The 20,635-nt window shown below is 33.3% G+C and overlaps 1 protein-coding gene across 1 annotated transcript in view; it reads right to left on the bottom strand.

The window, feature by feature from the left end:
* The window catches only part of LOC136029093 (E3 ubiquitin-protein ligase synoviolin A-like), a 62,414-nt gene extending 47,655 nt beyond the window's left edge, over positions 1 to 14,759 (bottom strand). Inside the window, exons 1-3 of the mRNA XM_065707153.1 lie at positions 14,631 to 14,759; positions 4,751 to 4,891; positions 1,227 to 1,319 (exon numbers count right to left, since the gene is read on the bottom strand). Of these exons, the coding sequence (XP_065563225.1) occupies positions 1,227 to 1,319; positions 4,751 to 4,879 (222 nt within the window). The 5' untranslated portion in view covers positions 4,880 to 4,891; positions 14,631 to 14,759. The remainder of the gene's footprint in view (positions 1 to 1,226; positions 1,320 to 4,750; positions 4,892 to 14,630) is intronic.
* Between the last annotated feature and the right edge of the window lie 5,876 nt (positions 14,760 to 20,635).

Here is a 20,635-nt window from a genome sequence, read left to right as displayed (position 1 = left end):
TCAGTCCTTAACAGACACAGTCGTTTTTAGTCAGTAGCCGTGGGAGGGGGGAGGCCCCCCTGGTGTCATCCTTGTAGGGGTGAAAAAAATTGATATAAAACCCTGTTAGCCAGAATAATCATATCATGGAAAAAAAAGAAAAAAAAAGAGGAAACTGAATAGAGGCGAATTTTTACTGCTTCAATATGGACGTTATGAAAACATAAACAACAAGCCCCATAGACATTACATTATTATATAAATTCAAAGCAAATATATGTTGATTTTCATTATCTTAATGCATTAAGTTCGAATTTCAATTAAGGTCAAAGATTCTTTGAATCCAATGCAAAGTTTTTCGAGAGTTGGCAGATTTATTTTTCATACTCTTGTTTGGATTACGAAATGGTTAGAACTGGGCTGGTGTGTGGAACTTCGGCTAGTTAGGACATCACAAAAGTAAATATACCTATTATGTCCTCTTAATCAAGTTAAGTCTTTGATCTTCAGCCAAAAGTAAATGTAAATCTTTAAGTTTAATCAATCTTTTAATTAATTTTAATAGATTTATACTTTCAATTTTAATAATTAATAAATTTTCAGCTTTAATTTTACTTAATTTGAATAATTTAATTTTAATCAACTTTAATAATAAATCTTTAAAAGATAAATCCTAAATAAAAAAGAGGTAAATCCAATACTTGTCATATTTTAAAAGTTAGGTATACAATTCTCCTGTGTAAAGCTAGATGGCATTTTTGGGTATATTACCAAGTTTATAGAACAGGTGCACGGGCATGGACATTAATTTCATGGCAACTTCATATAGGTAAATGTGAGACCCATATTAAAAGACTTCCATGACTTGAGTGGATCAGATTTTTTTCGAACTAAAGATTCCCTACTAAAAATCTAGAGAACCGTGACAGATGCAACTGCTGATGAAGCCTACCTTGCTGTGGCATTGACTTGCATTGACTTTGTCATGATATCCGCACATATTGGCTTGATCCCGTAGTGGTTGAATCACAGGGACTGTCACGGCACGTGCATCTGCTGATACAAATTCCAGTAAGGCCCCATCCATGTCTCTTACTATTTTACTCTCAACTTGGAGAAGATCGCCAGGTGTAATATACAAAATCTGAGACCCATATTAAAAAAAACTTCCACAACTTGAGTGGATCAGATTATTGCAATTGATATAGCTGTTAGTGATTATCATTAATTTTAATATAAAACCTTACCTCTACTTCTGCATTACGAAGCTGTCCAAAGAATATTTTCCGTACAATCTTTCCAAGCATGATCACAAACACAAGGGCTTGAACGTAAATTACCTAAAAAATTAAAATTTATAACCTATTGCATTCTGAGAGCACCACATAGAAGAATAATAAAACGAAACGAAGTCTTTTTTCCAATGTGCAAGAAAACGTGTTATTTTTTATAAAACCAAAAAGAATAGAATCCTGTCAGGAATTCCAGACAAAATTCCGCAAAAACAGGAATTCCAGGAAAAAGTTTAAAATGACAATCGCAAGGCAAACGTTTACCTTTGAGGAGGAAAACATGCTATTGTGGGCAAACCAGAGGGTGTATCTCAAGGGCTAAAAACAAGGTTTTTAGACTTTTTGTGGTAATATGTTCTTTTTTTGGCAGGAACGGGGGGAGGAGGGGTCAAAAACGAATATTAGTAAAACTACAGTAAATAGAATAAATAATAAAGCTTCACATTGGTATGAAGTAAACATTAGTCATATTAGGCAGTATTCAAGCTAGAGCAAGTGAACATTTTGTCCCAGTCATGTATAGATGTCCTTTTTATCCATGATGGAGGTGAATAAAGACTAAAATGATGACTCTTAGCACAATAGCTTATATTCAGAAAAATTGCGAGGTTTGCTGAAAATGTCAGGCCCTAAAATTCGAGAACAACTCAAATATTTGATCTGAATCAAAAAATGTCAGCTCTGTGCCAATACAAAATGTATTTTAACTTCCAACTTCTACGTCTGCTTCTTCTGTGGTTGTTAAACAGCAGTCAAAATTAATTCGTGAGGCACAAGTGTGAAGTTGAAACTTCTTCCTTGCTAGATGATGGTTCAACCAGTAAGAGGAGTCTCAAGTTCACTTTGGAGAGGAGGAGGCGTCTTTTGTATTCCGTGTGGTGTACACCTGGAAACATGAACAAACTACCAGCAGTCAGAGGAGGAGGGAAGGGACCCTCAGTAATATTGAAGCTTAAATATACATTTAATGGCTATTTAGACACTCCTCCCAAATAAAAATATTCAGATCCCTCCTAAAAGTATTGGCTGCACATCTAACCATACATAATACAACACAAGTGCACCATCAGTTAATGACTAGAAGATATATTTCGATCTGTAAGACATTCAGGCCTAAAAGAATATCTTTAGGAAACAAAATGCTAACATAATATCTATTCATTCAATTGTTAAAGGAGGCGGATTTCTTAGAGGACATAGGAACAGAAATGTCTGGACAAAGAAGGGATAGGAACCCCCGTTTCTCAAAAGAATTACAGCTTAATTTAGTGATGCTAGAATGATGAAGTTTCTTTTCGATTCAGTATTACAGTCCTTATTCAAATATTATTCCTATTCTTAGCAAGTTAAACGCGTTATTGCCATTTTTTTTTATTCCTACGTTGGAAATAAATCATTATTTCTTTTTCAGAGAAATTTTTACTTGAATTCAGTGTTATATCCCCCAATGGTTCCAAGTTTGAAACTCCCCTGTTCAACTTCCTCTTTTTCTTGTGCATGGAGGCATACATTGATACTTAGATGCTCATTACAATTTTGAAGTATTATCAATCCTCTGTTGAAGCAACTGGGAGCCAAAATACAGATACCATCCATCCCATTAAATGAAAAATTAAAGCAAGAGAAGACGGAAGGGGAAGATAAATCAAAGAAAAGAAGAAAATGATGGGGAAAAGAATGGAGATTGAAAAGCAAGAAAATAAGGGGAACAGATTAAAAAACAACAGGAAATGAAAACTGACCAAGTTGCAGCAACCAGTTACACTACAAAAGAAATTATGGGGAAAAATATGAAAAGATTTAAAGGAAACGTCAGAAGGTGGTTCAGACAATAGTGGTTGTGATGAAATTTCAAAGTAAGATAGAAGGGATAGTGGCTAAATTTAAAGCCACTGAGGCTAAAGTTGACATTACAAAGAGCAGAAATGGTAGATTAAGAGTAGCTTAATGTTTTGCTGATCCCATTAAAAAAGGTATTGATGCTATGGATATCAAAATTAGCAGGGCTAAGATTCCCATTAACAGATCTCAAACTAGTCATTATTTATAGTTTTTGAACCAGCAATTAGGACAAAATAAAACAGGGTCCAACAACCTTCTAAAAAATAACAAGAAGATGAGGCCTTTGCATAGCAAACATAAGAGGCATACAGATTAAATCAATACAGTGGACAGGTACACGGTATTTTTTCCAGGAGAGAGAGAGAGGGGGGGGTTAAAATACAGCAAAGTGCCCTTCTATGGCTTAATTCCTCCGTATTAAGAATTTTCAAATTTGCTCAAAATTTTATTAATTACTCCAGTCTTACAATATTATTTTATAAAAATCTTATTGAAAAGGGAGTCCCTGTCAATCTAATCCTCTTTGATCTTACTGTGGCCTTTTAAAAGGTTTTTCATATAAAACATATAGTCAAACCACATGCTGTTGGGATAGCCAATCTAGTTTCAAACTGGGGCCAAGCATTTCTAATTGGTAGAACTTACCAGTTTAGAGTACACAACACCATTAGTACAACCATACCTTGAACATCTTCCTTAAGAAAGAGTGGTGTTCCACAAGTTACAATCTTAGATCCTAACAGCTTCAAATCTCTTTGCTAGCAACACCCTTCATCAGTAGAAGATATTTCAACCTTGCATGCTGAGGGATCCAAACTTATTATGAGAGTTACTGATTCACTTGATACAAACATTTCCTGACATGATATCAACCACCTTAGTGACTAGGCAAACCAGTGGCTGTTAAGCTTTAATACTTCTAAGTCTGAAAACTCTACAACTCAAAGCACTTAGCAATAAGAAAAAAAAAGACCTAGAAATTGTTGTTGATGATCAGGAAAAATACTAACTATGTTGCTTTTTCAGCTAATTAGGCATTTGGAGCCATTGAAAAGACAAATAGAAGCCATTTTCCTATAGTAGTTACTCCCCCTCTGCAAAGCCTATATAGGCCCAAATTAGGGCAGGAATAAGCCTTGCATCACCCCTTTATAAATCAAATAAAGCAACTCTTGAGGCAGTTCAGATATATGCTAACAAAATAAGCACAAGCTGTTAGTACCTCCTATTTCAAGAATTTATGGACCATCTCAAGCTACCAAGTCTTTCTGATAGATGTAAAAAAAAGGACAAAAACTCCTGATGTTCTTATACTTCCAACCATTCTTTACCAGAGACAAATCAAATGAAATCATGACAATGTTCTGCTGATCCGACTAAAAAAGGCGCTTCTTCTTGATCAGATCTACAAACCTTTGGAACATCCTCAAAGAAGAGGCCATCTCTTCAAGAAATCCAGATACCTTCAAATTGAATGCTGAATGTAAGTAAAATTGGAAAGAAAACAAGGACTCTAGCCATGGAGAATAACATCAATTTCCATTATCTAGCCTAGAAGGATCTACTCCTTTGATTGCCCCCCAGTTTCAATTTAAGGTATGACACAAACAAAACAGTAAAAATTTATGAATATTTACCATCATGCTAGGATTTGACTTTGTAATATATACGATGCTTGGGTAGAACTGGTCTTTCTGGAAAAAGGCATTTCCAACAACCAGACTTGTCAGAAATAAACTACCTAAAAGTACAACTTCAGTCCTCATCTGTGATTCCACCTGAAAAACAAAATCTATTCATTAAAAAAATATTATCCTTTTGTTGACCCCACAATCTGGAGTATGCTTTTAAATTTATTGACTACATATTATAACAGCCCTAGGTCAAACAAGGAGTGAGGAAAAATAACACTCTAAAGCAAGAAATCATAGTTAATTACTAAACACATAGATTTACTGTAATAATAAGAGGGATGGTGTGGGTTTTGCTAATAGAGAAAGGTGGGTTTTTGATGCTTAGAATATAACTCAATACTGTATTTATCTCTATTTGCTTTTGGCAAAGCAAAAATATCAAAGTTATCCAGCTAATGCAAGACAAATCTGTGGATAAAGTCAAACTATTATTAGTCTGAGCATAGCCGTGGTGGTTTTAGGGGGGCAGAAGGAGCACTTGTCCCTGGTTCAAAAATTATAGGAGTGCAAAATTTCAAAATAAATAATCTAGTAATTATAATTATTTTGCAATATTTGATATTTTATTTTTATTAAAATAAACTATGGGATGCAGTTATTAAATGAAAGTAATTATTATGGTACTTTTTCTTTGATACTTCACCCTATAAGCAAACTAGAGAATAATATCATTAGATGCATTTATATAATAGTGAATCAGAAGTATATGAAGTCTTTTTAATTATAAAAATCAATATAATGCCTCAGCTAATTACCATGATTATCATTCACTGGGTTTTACATTTAAGTATTCTAACAGTTGCCTACTAGATCTTGTTACAGGCACATTTTTTAGTGGACCAATGGTCATCACCCAAATTTTTGGATGAGAAATAAAAATGATATCCCTTTCCTGGTTCAAGTAGGATTGCTTTCCCAATGAAACAGTTTGTGGTAAAACTTTCTGGCATTATTTAGAAGATGGTCAGATATTAAATAAAAAAAAAAGTTTTTTTTTTTCAACCGAAAGTAAGGAGCAACATTAAAATGAACAGAATTATTATATATAATATGGGGTTGCCCCCTCCTTGATACCTCACCTTTTAAACTTCATCCTTTTTTATAACTTTTTAAAAGCTCATTATTTTAATTAAGCAGCCCTTGTGTTTCAGGAGTCTTTCTTAAATAATTGGAACAAGAAGTGAAACTTTAAGAACCAGGTACTGAGGAAGGGGCAACCTCCCTCATACACAAAACAATTTATGTACATTTTAAGTTTTAATGTTGATCCTTACTTTCAGTTGAAATTACTTGTTTTTTGTTGTTGTTTTTTTCATTTAATTATATACTGAGTCCAAGCATAAGGGAAGTTGATAACTTCAGCATATATATATATATATATATATATATATATATATATATATATATATATATATATATATATATATATATATATATATATATATATATATATATATATAACTGAGGTATAAATGGAGCTTCCAGATAATTATACCTTGGAATTGAACCAAACAGGACTGGTTTACCATAATATTTTTTTTTTTTTTTTGGTTTGAACAAATCTACTTATTAATTCCAAAAAATAATGGATCTTTCAAAGTAGAAAATATAATATTCTTTAATGCTAGGTTGTGTGTCAGTTTAACTTGGTATACACTCCCCCCTCCCCCCTCTTTAATGCTTAATTATTAAAATCATATTTTAATACTTTTTATTAAACTTATTTAGTCTTTTATGTTTTCTTTATTAGGTAAACACCCTGGCAAGGTTAGGATTTGGTGCATATAAATACATATATAGTACATAGTATATGACAACACAGTACATACAAATGAGCCAAAAGTGACCCCCCTAGAAAATGTCCTAGTAGGAATTCCTTAAGAATCACTGATAAAAACTTTGTACATGTTTCAGAAAATAACTATTATAACTTGAAGTTCTCCATTAATGGGGATTGGAAATGCTCACAGTGAGGTTTCAACAGTCTCTTCTTTTTGCTGTCTTGTTCCATACTAATTTCAGGTGTTGGGGTGTAGTTTTTTATATTTCTCCTCCCTTCTATTTAGTACCATGTATTCTGATATAATTTGTTTAGAAATTAAGAAGCAACAAAATGAGTAAATAAAATAAAAAGAAACTGATGGACACATCCTTAGGTTAAACTTTTTTTATGTTTTCCAGGAAAATCTACCAAAGTATATTAGAAAAAACGATTGGTCAGAGTGAAATAGCTTTTTTCGTACAATTGAATTTTTTCCCATATATACTTGTCTGTTGAAAATATTTTTCTATCATTAGTATGTGAAAAGTGTTATTTAAGCTTCTTTTCTAGTTTAAGAAAGTAGTAAGTGTATGTTAATTTGTTTTTCTCATATTTATAGGATTATTAGGCTACTATTTGGCCAGTTTCTTAGGCTACTTGGTGTTTTCGGTTCGTGGGGATGGACAGGGAGCCCCCTGCACCTCCACACATGACTCTGAACAGATGTTCAGGAAAGGACTTATGCTCTGGCACTCATACTGATGACTTATGCTTGGACGAACAGACTAAAATGACTGGTGTTTATATTCTAGCTAAGGATTTTATAGAAAATAGAGAGGCAATTATCCTCAGGACTGGCAGAATATTTTTAGGTAGATACTTAACAAAGGAATTTAGTAAACATGAGTGTAAAGGTAATTATGGACTGATCAGTCAACGCCCAGGTCCTGGTGGCAGTGTAGAAATAATAGAAAAAAGTGAAGAAATTCCCTGTAAACAATTAGCTCTAAAAGACCTGAAAGTAGAGAATGTAACACTCCTTTTTGAAAGGAAATATATTAGAAATGCTCAACAGATAAAAAATAAAAGAGGTATTGCTTTTATTCCTAAAGGATTTGCTGATAAAGAGGAAATAAAGAGTGAAATACAAAATAATCCAGAAGTAAGTAACATTAGTTTAATGGAAAAGAGAGATGCTATGCAAGAAAATATAGAAAATGTGTTTAGGGTCATTATTGAATATCAAGGAGAAGTTAAATTCCCAAGAAGAGTTTCAATATGAGGTGCATTATATAATGTACAATGCTACAAATGCCAAAAATTTGGTCATACTGCTCTAAATTGCTGGGCTGGTGAAAGATGCCTTCTATGCTCAGGAAAGCATAATTTAAATGAATGCTCTGAGAAAGATAAGAAACTTGAGGATAAAATTCTTGTGTGTGCAAATTGCAAGGGCCCACACTCTGCTAACAACAAAAAATATGTCCATTATCATGAGCGAACAGAAGCTCTTAAAGTTGTATATACAAAAATATGACTTATAAGGAGGCTCTATGCCAAATAAGTAGAACAACAATTCCCTCAACAAGTAAAAATACTGTGGTCAATGAAAATAATATTGAAAGCAAGCAAACCCCTAGCTTAAGTGAACAAAGTACTAGACTGGACAAATTAGAAAAGTGTCTAAATTCGGTTGCTTCTCTACTCTCTACTATATGTGAGGCACTGATAGATATGTTGCCAAAAACATCAGAAAAAACAAAAATTGTACAAAATTTTACTACAGTCCTAGGTGAAGTTCTTGTCCTGGTCCCTGGGTCAACTAAAATGGTTCAAAGAAATGATGAAACAGAAAAGGATCAAAGTGAGATAATAATGACCAAAAGAGCTCGTACATCACCTGATAAAGAGACCTCACCAGACAAAAGTAAACATTTAAAAAAGGGAAAGCACATCAGTAAATCATGAAGGTCTTGCAACTAAACACATGAGGAATGGGAAAAACTAAAACTGCATTAAAAAATACACTAATTGTAAGAGTAAAACCTGATTTGGTCCTTCTTCAAGAGACTCTTCTAACAAATAAAAAGAAAACACCAAAATTTGTGGGTTTTCATCCTGTAAGGTGGGATAGAGAAGGGAGAAAAGGGGGAGGACTGCTGACATTGGTTAGAGAGAATATACCTTTTAGGAAATAACTTTGCCATTTACTGTTAAAAATGAAGTTGGTCTGATAAATATTAAACTTGAGGAAAAGATATGGTTACCTGTTGTCAACTATTATAATAGAGCAACAGTAGATTTTGACCTGAATCAATTTAAAAGGGTAAATGACTACTGTGAAAATGATAAATTTATAGGGGGTGACTTCAATCTTCATAATAAAATGTGGGACACTACATCACAACAGGACCAACAGTCTTTTGCATTTGCTGATTATATTTTGGAACCTGATAGTAATCTTTGTCTTATTACACCATGTGACCTGGGCATTAGGCTAAATGTAACCAATGGTAAGTATTCTACTTTAGATTTATCACTTGTTTCCTATTCATTAGCCCTAAACCAACATGTTGAACTAGCTGGTGCTGTGGAATCTGACCACCTTCCATTAATTGTGCAACTAGAGGAATCCATAGATTACCTTGAATTAAAAAGAACAAAAATGTGGAATTTCTGTAGTAATAAATGGTCCAGTTGGCAAAGTACAATAGCATCAAAATTACAAAAAAATATTAACTGATAATTCAATTGATTTACTAAATAAACAAGCAACAGATTTGCTAGTGAAGATATTTTTGGGTTCTCTAAGCCTAAGGAAAGAAAAAGAAATTCCATTCCTGGTTGGAATGCAAATTGTGAAAAAGCTTGGTTGGATAAGAAAAAAAGAGAAATCAATATGCAAGAAATCCAACAATAAACAATATAATAGAGATGAATAGGGCTGCTGCATTTAAAAAAAAAACAATACTCCAAGAAACAAGAGAAGGATGGAAGAATTTAATTGAAGAAAAATTTTCAAATAATGTAAATGTAAAAGAATATGTGGTGAAATTTCAAAATTTATATAGGCCAAAAAAATCCCACCAAAATTCCAATTCTCCTAAAAAAGGATGGCATGGTGTTCACAGCTTCAGATGATAAAATGAAAATCCTCCTAGATAATTTTATAAAAAACGACCAAGGGTATCAGTATCAAGCATCAACTAATATAACTACAGATAATAATACCCAACCCCAAATGGAACCATTCACTATTGATGAACTAGAAACTGCTATAAAGAAAATAAGGCCAGGAGCACCTGGCCCTGATCAAATACATAACTTAATGCTTAAAAATTTACCAGAGGAAGGCAAAAATATTCTTCTGATTCTATTTAATAAGTCCATCAAAGAAGGATACACTCCCAAAGAATGGAGAAAGACAACCATAATCCCTATACCTAAAACAGGGAAGGATCCCTCTAATCCAGATTCATATAGGCCCATTTCTCTACCATCTTGCCTATGTAAATTAATGGAACATTTGATTAAAAATATAATCCTTGGGCTTGTAATAAAAGCTGCACAGAAAGAACAGTTTGGTTTCCTCCCAAATCGGAACACAACTGACTGCTTAGTTAGACTTGAGGACCAAATAAAACAGGGCTTCAGATCTAAGAAAGATACATTTGCAGTTTTCCTAGACATGAAGTCTGCTTTTGACCAAGTTGACCTGGATAAACTTTTAAAGAAAGTAGGGGAAATAGGTATACCTGCCAATTGCATAAGTTGGATTTCTAGCTTTTTGAGAAATCGTGAGGTTAGGGCAGCTTCTAGCAGGTATAGTACAAATTTTCACATTAAACATGATTTGGGTTTACCTCAAGGGGGAGTTTTAAGTCCTATTTTGTTTGTAATTTATTGCAGTGATTTGGACATGTCCACTGTACTTCGCTGCAAAACCTACATATATGCTGATGACATTGCCCTGGTAACAACTGGAAAAACACCTATTATTTTACAGTCAGTGATGCAAAAAGCATTAAATAATGTCCAACAATGGTGCAGCGAGAATAATATGACATTATCACCTGAGAAAACAGTTGGTATGCTTTTCTCAAAAAATAATAATACTGCAGTACCACAAGTAAATGTTGTAAATCAGCCTATTAGGCTGGATGATTCTTTCTGCTATCTAGGCCTAATTTTTTATAGTAAAATGGCATGGCTGAGACAAATTGAGTATTTGTTAGGCAATATTAGGAGTAGATTAAACCTTATAAATGTAATGTGCCTAGGGAAAAGGTGTGCTCCTTTTAAGTGTCTTAGTAAAATTATAAAGACTGTTATTGTTAGTAAGCTTGATTATGGTAGCTTTATATATGGTGATGCTAGTCAGAAGAATCTAAAAAATTTAGATACAGTGTTCCAAAGTGTACTTAGGCAATCCATTGCCTGCCTAAATAGTACCCCTATTCCAGCTACAATTGAATTGGGGGTGAGCACACTTAAACTATGACGGGACAGGTTACTTGTGAAGTATTTCACTAAAAAATCTACTTTAATGAGGATGTAATCAAGATGGAAATTATAAATAATTATAATAGTGATGTTAGTTTTAAGGATAGGAATACTCCAGCTTTTTATAGGTGTATTAGTTTGCTTTCAATAGAGTGCCCAAATATAGTATCCATTAATGAGATAGTTTTTGAGGATAATAAATTGAATAAGCTATGTGGAATAAAAAATAATGTGTATTTTCCTGTACCTGATTGTGGAGATAATAATAACCTGACTCTCAAACATGGCTGGCTAAGACAAACTGACCACTTAAGAGACTATATGCAAATTTTTACTGGTGGTCCCCAGTATGTCAGTTTCATGTAGTTTTATGTTACCATGGATCCTGTCTATTTTTTCAATTGAGATGATTGCTATATATAAGGCATTGGAATTTATTAAATCATACAGGTATGCCCAGAGTAGGATGATATGCTCTGACTCAGCATCAGCCCTTAAGTACCTGATAAATGAGCATGAACCTAGTCATGAATTAGTTTGTAATATCCACCAAATAGTTAGGTCATTACAGCTTGTGGGAAATAATATATTTCTAGTCTGGGTCCCAGCACATGTGGGAATTGTGGGAAATGAATCTGCTGATATAATGGCAAAGTGGGATATTTTAAACAGTCTGAGTATAAGTGTAAAACCCACTCAAAATGAATGTTTTACATGTATTTATAAGGTGTTATGTGATAGAGAGACCAATAATTTTATTAGAAGTTGCATAAATCCAATTTTAGAACTTTATGACTATAAGGCACCACCTGATGAACTTGTGCATGATGTTAGATCTGTTGTTGTTACTGTTTTTAGATTGAGGACAGGTCATGCCAAAATCTGTTCAGTTTTACATAAGTGGGGGAGAGTTAGCTCACCCTTCTGTGATATTTGTAATGAGTATAATGATGTTAGGCATATTCTCATGAAGTGAACAAAATATGAAGTACAAAGAAATTTGTTTAGAAACCAAATTATAAAGTATTTTGGTGCTTTCACAATGAGAGCAATCCTAGGTCAGTCTAAGTCCCCTAAGTGGGTCCATAGAAAGACTATGTTGTTGTTGACTAAGTATATAAAGAGTTGTAATCTACATAACATTCTCTTATTATTTTTTTTTTAATGTATTGACTTCTATATTCATTGTATTGACCTTTCTTTTTTGTATTAATGTTTCTATTTATAAATTTTTTAATTGTAATAACTGCATTAACTTATATTTTTATTGTATTGGCCTTTTTATCTATCTATTTATTCTTGTATTTTAGCTTTATTTAAATCTGAATATGTTTCTTTTCACAAATATTTTAAGAAATATTAGCAGAATAGAGGTGTGATATGCATACTAGTGCCAGTGATTTAAGTAAGAACACTCTGTACAACATCCTAGTATTCTCCCAAGATATCTTAAGTGTTGACATGGCCTGTGCCAAAATTTTATTTGTGTGTTTTTCAAAGTGACGTGGCTTCATAAGCCCAAATTTCAAAAGAGGATTGCACATATACAAGCGGTTGATTTGCTCAAATGTCAACTAAACAACAACAAACAACAACATATTTACTTTCTTTCTAATAAGGAAATTGGACAAACAAAAAAAGACTGAAAGTAAAATAATTTATTCTGTTAGGCTTACTGTTGTTGAATTGTATTAGAAATTTCTAATCAGTTTTGTAGGATCTTTTAACATGATTTAGCCATCAATTCAGTCAAAGTAAAGTTTTTTACAGTAGGCCTATATTATTTGTAAAAATTCTGATTTTCTTATGTTTATTGCCTCAAATAAGCACAGTACTTGTTCCTCAACAAAATAAGTACACTTGAGACGGCATAGAAAGAAACTGGGGCAGAAACAATTTAAATAACTGTATAAATAGCATCTAAATGAATAGCATATAACATACCAGAATAATAGATTTAGTAAGCCTTAAAAAAAAAAACACAACAAAAAAACCTCTCTTTTTCTAATTCTCAACTTATATCATATTGTATTTTGCTACAACTTTGTTGGAGCCCATAGGTTATTTTTTACTGATAATGTGTTTTTTCAACAGCATTTTCTCTTTTCTCTTTCTCAGCATCTCTTTTGCTATGAATAGTAATAAGAGTGTCAGACAGTTACTTTGATACCCATTTAGCTATGTCTCTGCCTAGATATTATGATCACTTTTGTATTATGATTATGGCATGTAATCATACAGCCTATATGACTTATTATATAAGCTGAATATGCCCCCCTACCTCTAATCATGCTATATACAAATATTTGTTGATTTGGTAAATTGCTAGTCATTGAATGAGCTTACTAGTCACTAAATTTTGCCTAAATTTGAGAAGAAAATAGGAATAGGCATCTAGTTTGCAACCACTTTTCCATTACTGAGATCAAATATGGGTTTATTACTGAACTAAGCTTCAAGTTTGGAGCCCTCTGCATCAATAACCCAGATGACCATGAGAAGACATGGGAAATGGCTAAACAATTTTTTCAGTCAGTTAGCACACAAAACTGGGAACAGCATGAAATCAAAGGACAGTAAATTTATAGCAAACAGTATAACTGGCTTATGTATAAAGTGAATATACTACTTGATGCCCTTTTATATGCTCTTTACAAATATAATAATTGCTTCTACCAGAAAGTTAAATTTAACCACTTTTTAACCTAGCCTAATCTAACCTAACCCAACCTAAACTAACCTTGTTATAAATAATTTTAGCACTGAGAAAATCTAGCATTATTTTTTCAATGGAAAAGATGGCACTGAAAAATCATAGTATTATTTTGCAGAAAATGAGCAATAAGTCATACTCTAATTGAAAATTCATCATTTTGAAGAGCTCAAAAAGTGCTTAAATTTGAAATTCTAATTGAAGCAATTATTATTTTTGTAAAGAAAATGAAAAAAGGCATCAAGAAGTATGTTCACTTTATTGGTAAGTCAGTTATGTGAACTGTCATTATTTTTTGAAAATTTGTCATTTTTAAGAGCTAAAGAAGCGCTTAAATCTGAATTTCCAGTGGAAGCAATTATTATATTTGTAAAGAGCATAAAAAAGGCATCGAGTTGTATAATTGCTTTATACAGAAGTGAGTTATACTGTTTGCTATAAATTTACCCAAAGGACTAGTGACTATCTGACTGCTTTTAGTCTCAGAAGAAACAACAGGCTGCTATATAAGACCACAATTTAGACCATTGAAAAGAGGTAAAGTGATGGTCTAGTGAAGGATGAAAATGACTGTTTCAAAACAAGGTCCAAAGAGCAGAAGGACATAGGCTACAGGCTGAATTATTTCACAAAATCATGAATAAATGAGCACTGGATGAGGTAAATTCTATCCCCAAAGAGTCAGGGATCCTAAGAAAATGTTAGGATGCCAACAAACTTGTTAGGAGAGAGGCCTATCATAACAAGCTTGGACAAAGCTAACCTAATTAAGCTATAGACTGTTCTAGGCTAGACCTAGCTAAATGCATCTTATAAGGCTCTAAAAATTCTTTAAGGTAGGCTACCTGTGTAATGATTGACCCTAGTCCTCTTGTGTGTTTACTTCTTTTCTAATTCAATAAAACCAGCCAAGACTTCAGAAATTTTAAATAGGCCCACGTATACATGCCAGATTGCCAGATACCTGATACAAGATAGCGGAGCAAGGAAACAGAAAATACATCTGGTACACCAGAGAGTTTAATTAAAAGCGCAAATTAAGGAAAATCTAACATTACTTGACATTACTTTACTTTATTATTTTACATTACATTTTGACTTATAAGCAGAATTTATCCCTATCAACAGGGCGAAATTGTGATTCAGAATCTAAGAAATAAATCGATACTCTGGATACCCGACTTGTAATATAGCTTAAATAAAAATAAATGAAGTACACAAAAGAATTTGGGGTTGCCTTAAACATGGACAACTACTAGATATGATTTTTGGATTAAAAACATATGAAATATGTAATTAGCAGGTCATCTTTGAACATGGATTGCAAATTCTCATTATAATATGTTAAAGTCAAAGCTGAAATAAACATAATCCTTACAGGTTGCCTCTCCCCGAAATTTCATTCTGATCAATGATATCAAGGTTTACTTCCTTATACAATGATTTTATAGCATTATAATTCTAAGGTTGAAGAGCATGTAAATTATTTTCGTTAAAGGACGTGAACTGAGTTACGAGAACGCAATCTTTCGCAGTTTTCAAGAATATAAAATAGAAAGACAAAAAAAACATATTCCAAAATAATAAAAAACGGCCGTTATTACGGCAACTATCTATAAGATTACAGGCCAAAGTCTATGCTTTGGTATTTTTTTAGGTTCATGAAACAAAAGCTAAAGACACACAAATGAGATAAAAGTCTATTTGGCAAAGTCTTTTAACAGTACCGATTGTTATTTTATGTGTATTTTTCTTTTAATGCAATTCGAATTAGTTTTTCATATTTTTTAATCGTATACGATATTTATCTTCGACTAGTATTCAAGATTGCTAGGAAGATTAGGCAACCAAGAAAGAAAAGAAAAATTTAACTTGTAGAAATTAGCGAACCCTCTTTTCACATCACTTAAAATTTTCTCAAGAATTTAGTATTTAGCCAAAGTCCGATGGTCATATTGAGGTTAAACATTTTCAGTCACATCCTCTTTTGAATTTTGTGCTTCACAACATTCTTGACAGAAAACGTTGTCTTAACAAAAATGTTGCTGATCCGTAGAACTAAGACTGAAAGAGGTTTTTGAGCAATGTCAAACAAAGGCCTGTAAATCAGCAGGTCTTCGTGATCGCTAACTACAAAACCAAAATGACTCGGCTTTCATTGGGACCTCGCCTTTGAATATGTCCTCCAAGTCCACCTTGTATAAATTTTACCACTGACATTTTAGTTCACTAAGGTGACGTCCATTAAAAAAGATAGCGACAACTCTTAAAAAAGTGACCTCACAGTAGTGAAAACACAAAAAAAGCATTTCCTTCATAAAATACTCTCCTAAATTGCTTATTTGCTTTAAATGTTCTATGGGAATATCTTCATGGATGTAATGATAATTATTATGCTATATCGAAGTTTTCCCAGGGAAAATAATATTGTAAAGGAAAATATTTCGCTATTTTTTCACAATTAAGTAGCCATAATATGTTTTGTTGATCGCTTAAAATGGAAGTAGTTATAAATGTAGATCCTCCCCCTTAAAAATAAATATTTATTGTAGATATTGCTTGCTTTTCTACATCATTTTATGTAAGGATTCAACAAAAATCCTATCCTTTTCATATAATTATTTTGCTATATGCAAGATGATAACTGCCGATGGTAAATAAGGTCTAAGCCAGAATACACCCTACCCACAAGGAATAATAATTACCTTGGCTTAAAGCACATCTGTCAGCTTATATAATTTTAGGCCGCTGATGGAAAATGATTTTATTAGCGGAAAAGTGCTTCAAAATTTAAGACAGGGTAAAAGCATATTTTTCACGTGAAAATTAGCCTATTTTATTATTGTTAGAATTGTGTAATTTTAGGAGGGAGGAGTGTTTTTAGGTGTTTATCTAATATAAAAAATGATAATAAGTTAAATTTGGGTTCGCGCACTTTATTTTTCGGTGGCGGAGGGGGTAGAAAGAAAAGCTTACCAGTGCATATGCAGAGGTCCGATTCTTTTTCAAATTTCTTTGGGAATCCATTTTTACTATGATGTTACACGTTCAAGATCTAGTAGAAGACTGAGGGGGAACCCCATTCTAGTACCCATTTATATAGCCCCCGAAGACAATAGAAAATTATTTGGTTCCCGTTGGAAGAATGGTGGATGACGCATTTGTTTTTTTGGAAATTATAAGGATACCAACAAACCTTTGTTCAGGGTAAAATCAATAGTCTTTCTAACTGCTCTGGTCATAGAAAATAGCGGTGAAAATCCCTTCTTTGCTAACACAAAATGGTGGAAAAGCATGAAAATACTGGGATGATGTAAGGAGCATGTCTTTACTTGAGGTAGGACCCTTGCAGGTTTTTAAAGGAAATAAGGACTTGGTGGGTGCCTTGGTGGTTTTTTTAAAGAATAAGCAAAGAAATTATGAAGTAAACAAAACCTGAGTTTAATAGGTTATAAACATAACATCCAAGGAAATCCTAATTTGACATGATTTTTTAAAAAAAAACTTTTATGTAATGTTTGCACCCTGAAGAAAATACGTTTTATTAGGTAAAATCAAACCCTATGACGTAACATCCAAAGTAAAAATGGTTTTGCAGAGGCTAGTGAAGGTTTTCCCCCTATACCCTTAGGTTTTTTAAGAACTTAAAACCTGCTTTGTTTTGGAAACATTTCCCTATGTTGTAACAGACATCTGAAAACATTCCCTATGACGTAGGTGCACTAAACATGTACGCTATAGTATCGTGTCAGACCCCGAGTATGCATAATAACGTCTTGAGTCTAATTGTACATCCCCTATGGGCTGAGTGGGATCTAATAGGCTTCAGTTTTAACGACAACTCCTTCAGGGAAAGACTTAAACCCTTGTTCCGTAGTAGGAACTATTTCCTAAAAGGTACAGGTGTCTTTTACGTAATAGGGGGTATACTTTGGTTGTTATGTAATAGAGTTTGGTTATTAAATCATACGGTTGGATTTTTACGTAATAGGACGAGTTAGAGTCGACCATTCAAGCCGAGGAGTTTTATCAAGACATTTTTCTTCAAAACTTTTCAATATCTTTTTAAAACTGGGTTTTTCAATGCGTTTTTCAAGATTATTCAAGACATTTAAGACATTTTTCTTGAAGACATTTTTCAGGATTCCTTTGGTTGTTATGTAGTAGAGGAATGTTTACTTGTGCTAAGAATGAAGTATTCAGACGTGACTTGCTCTTTCAGGGCCTGTGGGAAATCCTCGGTTGTAACAGGGGAGGACACACACGTGAGGCGTTAAGTAATAACGATGTAAACGTGGGATGTTACATAATACTTTATGAGATTTATTTTTCTTTCAAGGTGTTTTTTTTAGGGAACGTTTGTAACCTAAAGATTTTTTGTCCACCTTTGGATTCAAATGTTAGACCCGAGATTTCTCCAATGACCAGACAAGTGCCTTAAAGATTTGGAATACAAAAGACTTTCTATTAATTCGACCAATACATTCTACATGATAACCTATTGCATGCAAGGAGAACCTCTTGTTCACCATTTAACTATAATAATTATACTTTATAGAGCTTATTAGATAATATTGAGGGCATGTACATAACGTATTTTTTTAGTAGTAAAGTCTTTTACTCTATTGGAGCTTGAATACGCGATCAGAGATTAGATAAAAGTGAGAGTATTATTTTGGCTATAATATGGTACACCTTCATAAAAGATCTAAAGTATTTTTTCCTCTTCATTACACAGAAATTCATAATTATAATAAGGGCAATCTTGAGTGACAAACTTGGGTGACAAGGCAAACTTGAACTTGAAAACCACGATTTGAAGCATTGATTGCATACTTTCTTTGTTGTTCAAGCGTCTTTACTTGACGCTCATTAAAAAGCGAAGCTATTTGTTGTATAGATAATTCTCTTATCTTTTAAAAGAGCTTTATGGGGTTTGAGAGACTCTGTTATCTGATTCCATCTGGCCTTTTCTTTACTTGGAGCTCATTAAAAACCGAGGATTTGTCCTAAATACATAATTTTTGTATCCGTTAAAGGAGCTTTAAAGGGTTTGAGAGACTCTGTTGTCCTATTCCGTGTGGTTTTCTTTACTCAACGCTAATTAAAAAGCGAGTATTTTTTTCAACAAATAATTCTTTTATCTTTTAAAAGAGCTTTATGGGTTTTGAGAGACTCTGTTCTCTTATTCTGTGTGGTTTTTTCTTTACTGGGCACTCATAAAAAACCGAAGATTTTGTTAAATAAATAATTCATTCATCTTTCATAAAGAGCTTTACCAGGCTGTTTTAGTAAGCCCAAAAACGACCAGCGCTAACTCATTCTTGATTGAGTTAACTAACGCTAACTTGATTGAGTGTCATATGTCAGCCTCCCCTTCCGTTAAATAATCAAGGTTTTAATGAAAATGCCTCATTTCTTTGATGCAAGACTATGCATATCTGTTTGACAAGCGCACATTTGAATAATATTCTTCTTTGCATTACAAATAATCTCGGTAGAGGTAAAATTAATCCATATTAAGCGATATTTCTGAGATTTTTTAATGAAAATGCTCCGTTTCTTTGAATAAGTATTAAATTTCAGTCCCAAGCTCCCAGCTTAACTTAAAGCTTTAGAACATGATGGCCCTTGCTAATTCACACCACCTTGGCAATATGTTGAGACAGGTTATTAGGCATTTTTATCCAAAGTCAAAGATAAATGAGATGTATTTTTTCCCCAGTGTGCACACACGCACACACACACACAAACAAACAACACACACACACACACACGCACACACGCACATACACACACACGCGCGCGCGCACGCACACAAACACACACACACAGACACACACACACACAGGCACACATACACGCACACACATACACACACAAACAAACAAACACACACATATACAGATACATACTCATACATAAATACACAGACACACACACACACACAAAGACAGACACAGAGACAAGCAAACACATGCTTAGTCACATAGGCACAAAGGGAAAGAGAAAAACATAACAGAAACACAGTCTGACACACATACACATGCAAACTTATACACAAACACACATTCACACACATACGCTCTCACGAACACATCCAAACAGATGGTCAATCATATAGGCACGATGGGGAAAAGACAAAAACATATACACAAAAAGACAAATTCATACACACAAACACACAGAGTCAGACACATAAAAACATAAAGACAGACAAAAAGACGTGCAAACAGACGCTCAGTCACACAAGCATGGTGGGAGAGAGAAAAAAATAAATGTACAAATTTCACAAAGAGAAAAATCAACATGCAACAACTTTCACGAACAAAATCAGCTCACAACAAGTTTAAATAAAAAAATGGTCATTTTATAGTTTATGAATTTTTTTTTTAAGGGGAAAATGTCGAAAAACCCTTAGGTGTAATACAATGCGCTGGAATTCTGTCATTGAGTGTGGTAGATTGTGCCATGCTGGCCTAAAATGCTAGGAGTCACAGAAGAAATGCTAATGGGGATTTTCCATTAAGTTTAAAGTTTACTTCTTGGGTAAACGAAAATTTTTGCAGGAAAATGCTCAAAAAATGTTATATGTGTGATAATGCCTGCTAGTGTGTCGTTTGTTTGCCATTGAGGGTCACAGGCTTGGAATTGTCATAGAACGTCACAATATAGTAATGGAATGACAAATTTTCGATGTTTAAATAAAAAACAATGGTCATTTATTAGTTTAAAATTTATTTTGAGGGGAAAAAACCCCTAGTTTAGATAATATGCACGAGAAGGGGGTCGTCGAGGTCTAATAAATTGTGCCACACTGGCCTCAATTGCTTGGAATCATCAGAAAAAC

This window comes from Artemia franciscana, chromosome 7 (assembly GCF_032884065.1).
Source record: "Artemia franciscana chromosome 7, ASM3288406v1, whole genome shotgun sequence".
Taxonomy (NCBI): domain Eukaryota; kingdom Metazoa; phylum Arthropoda; class Branchiopoda; order Anostraca; family Artemiidae; genus Artemia; species Artemia franciscana.
The sequence above is the reverse complement of the archived record's forward strand: the minus strand, read 5'-3'. Positions and strand labels throughout refer to the sequence as shown.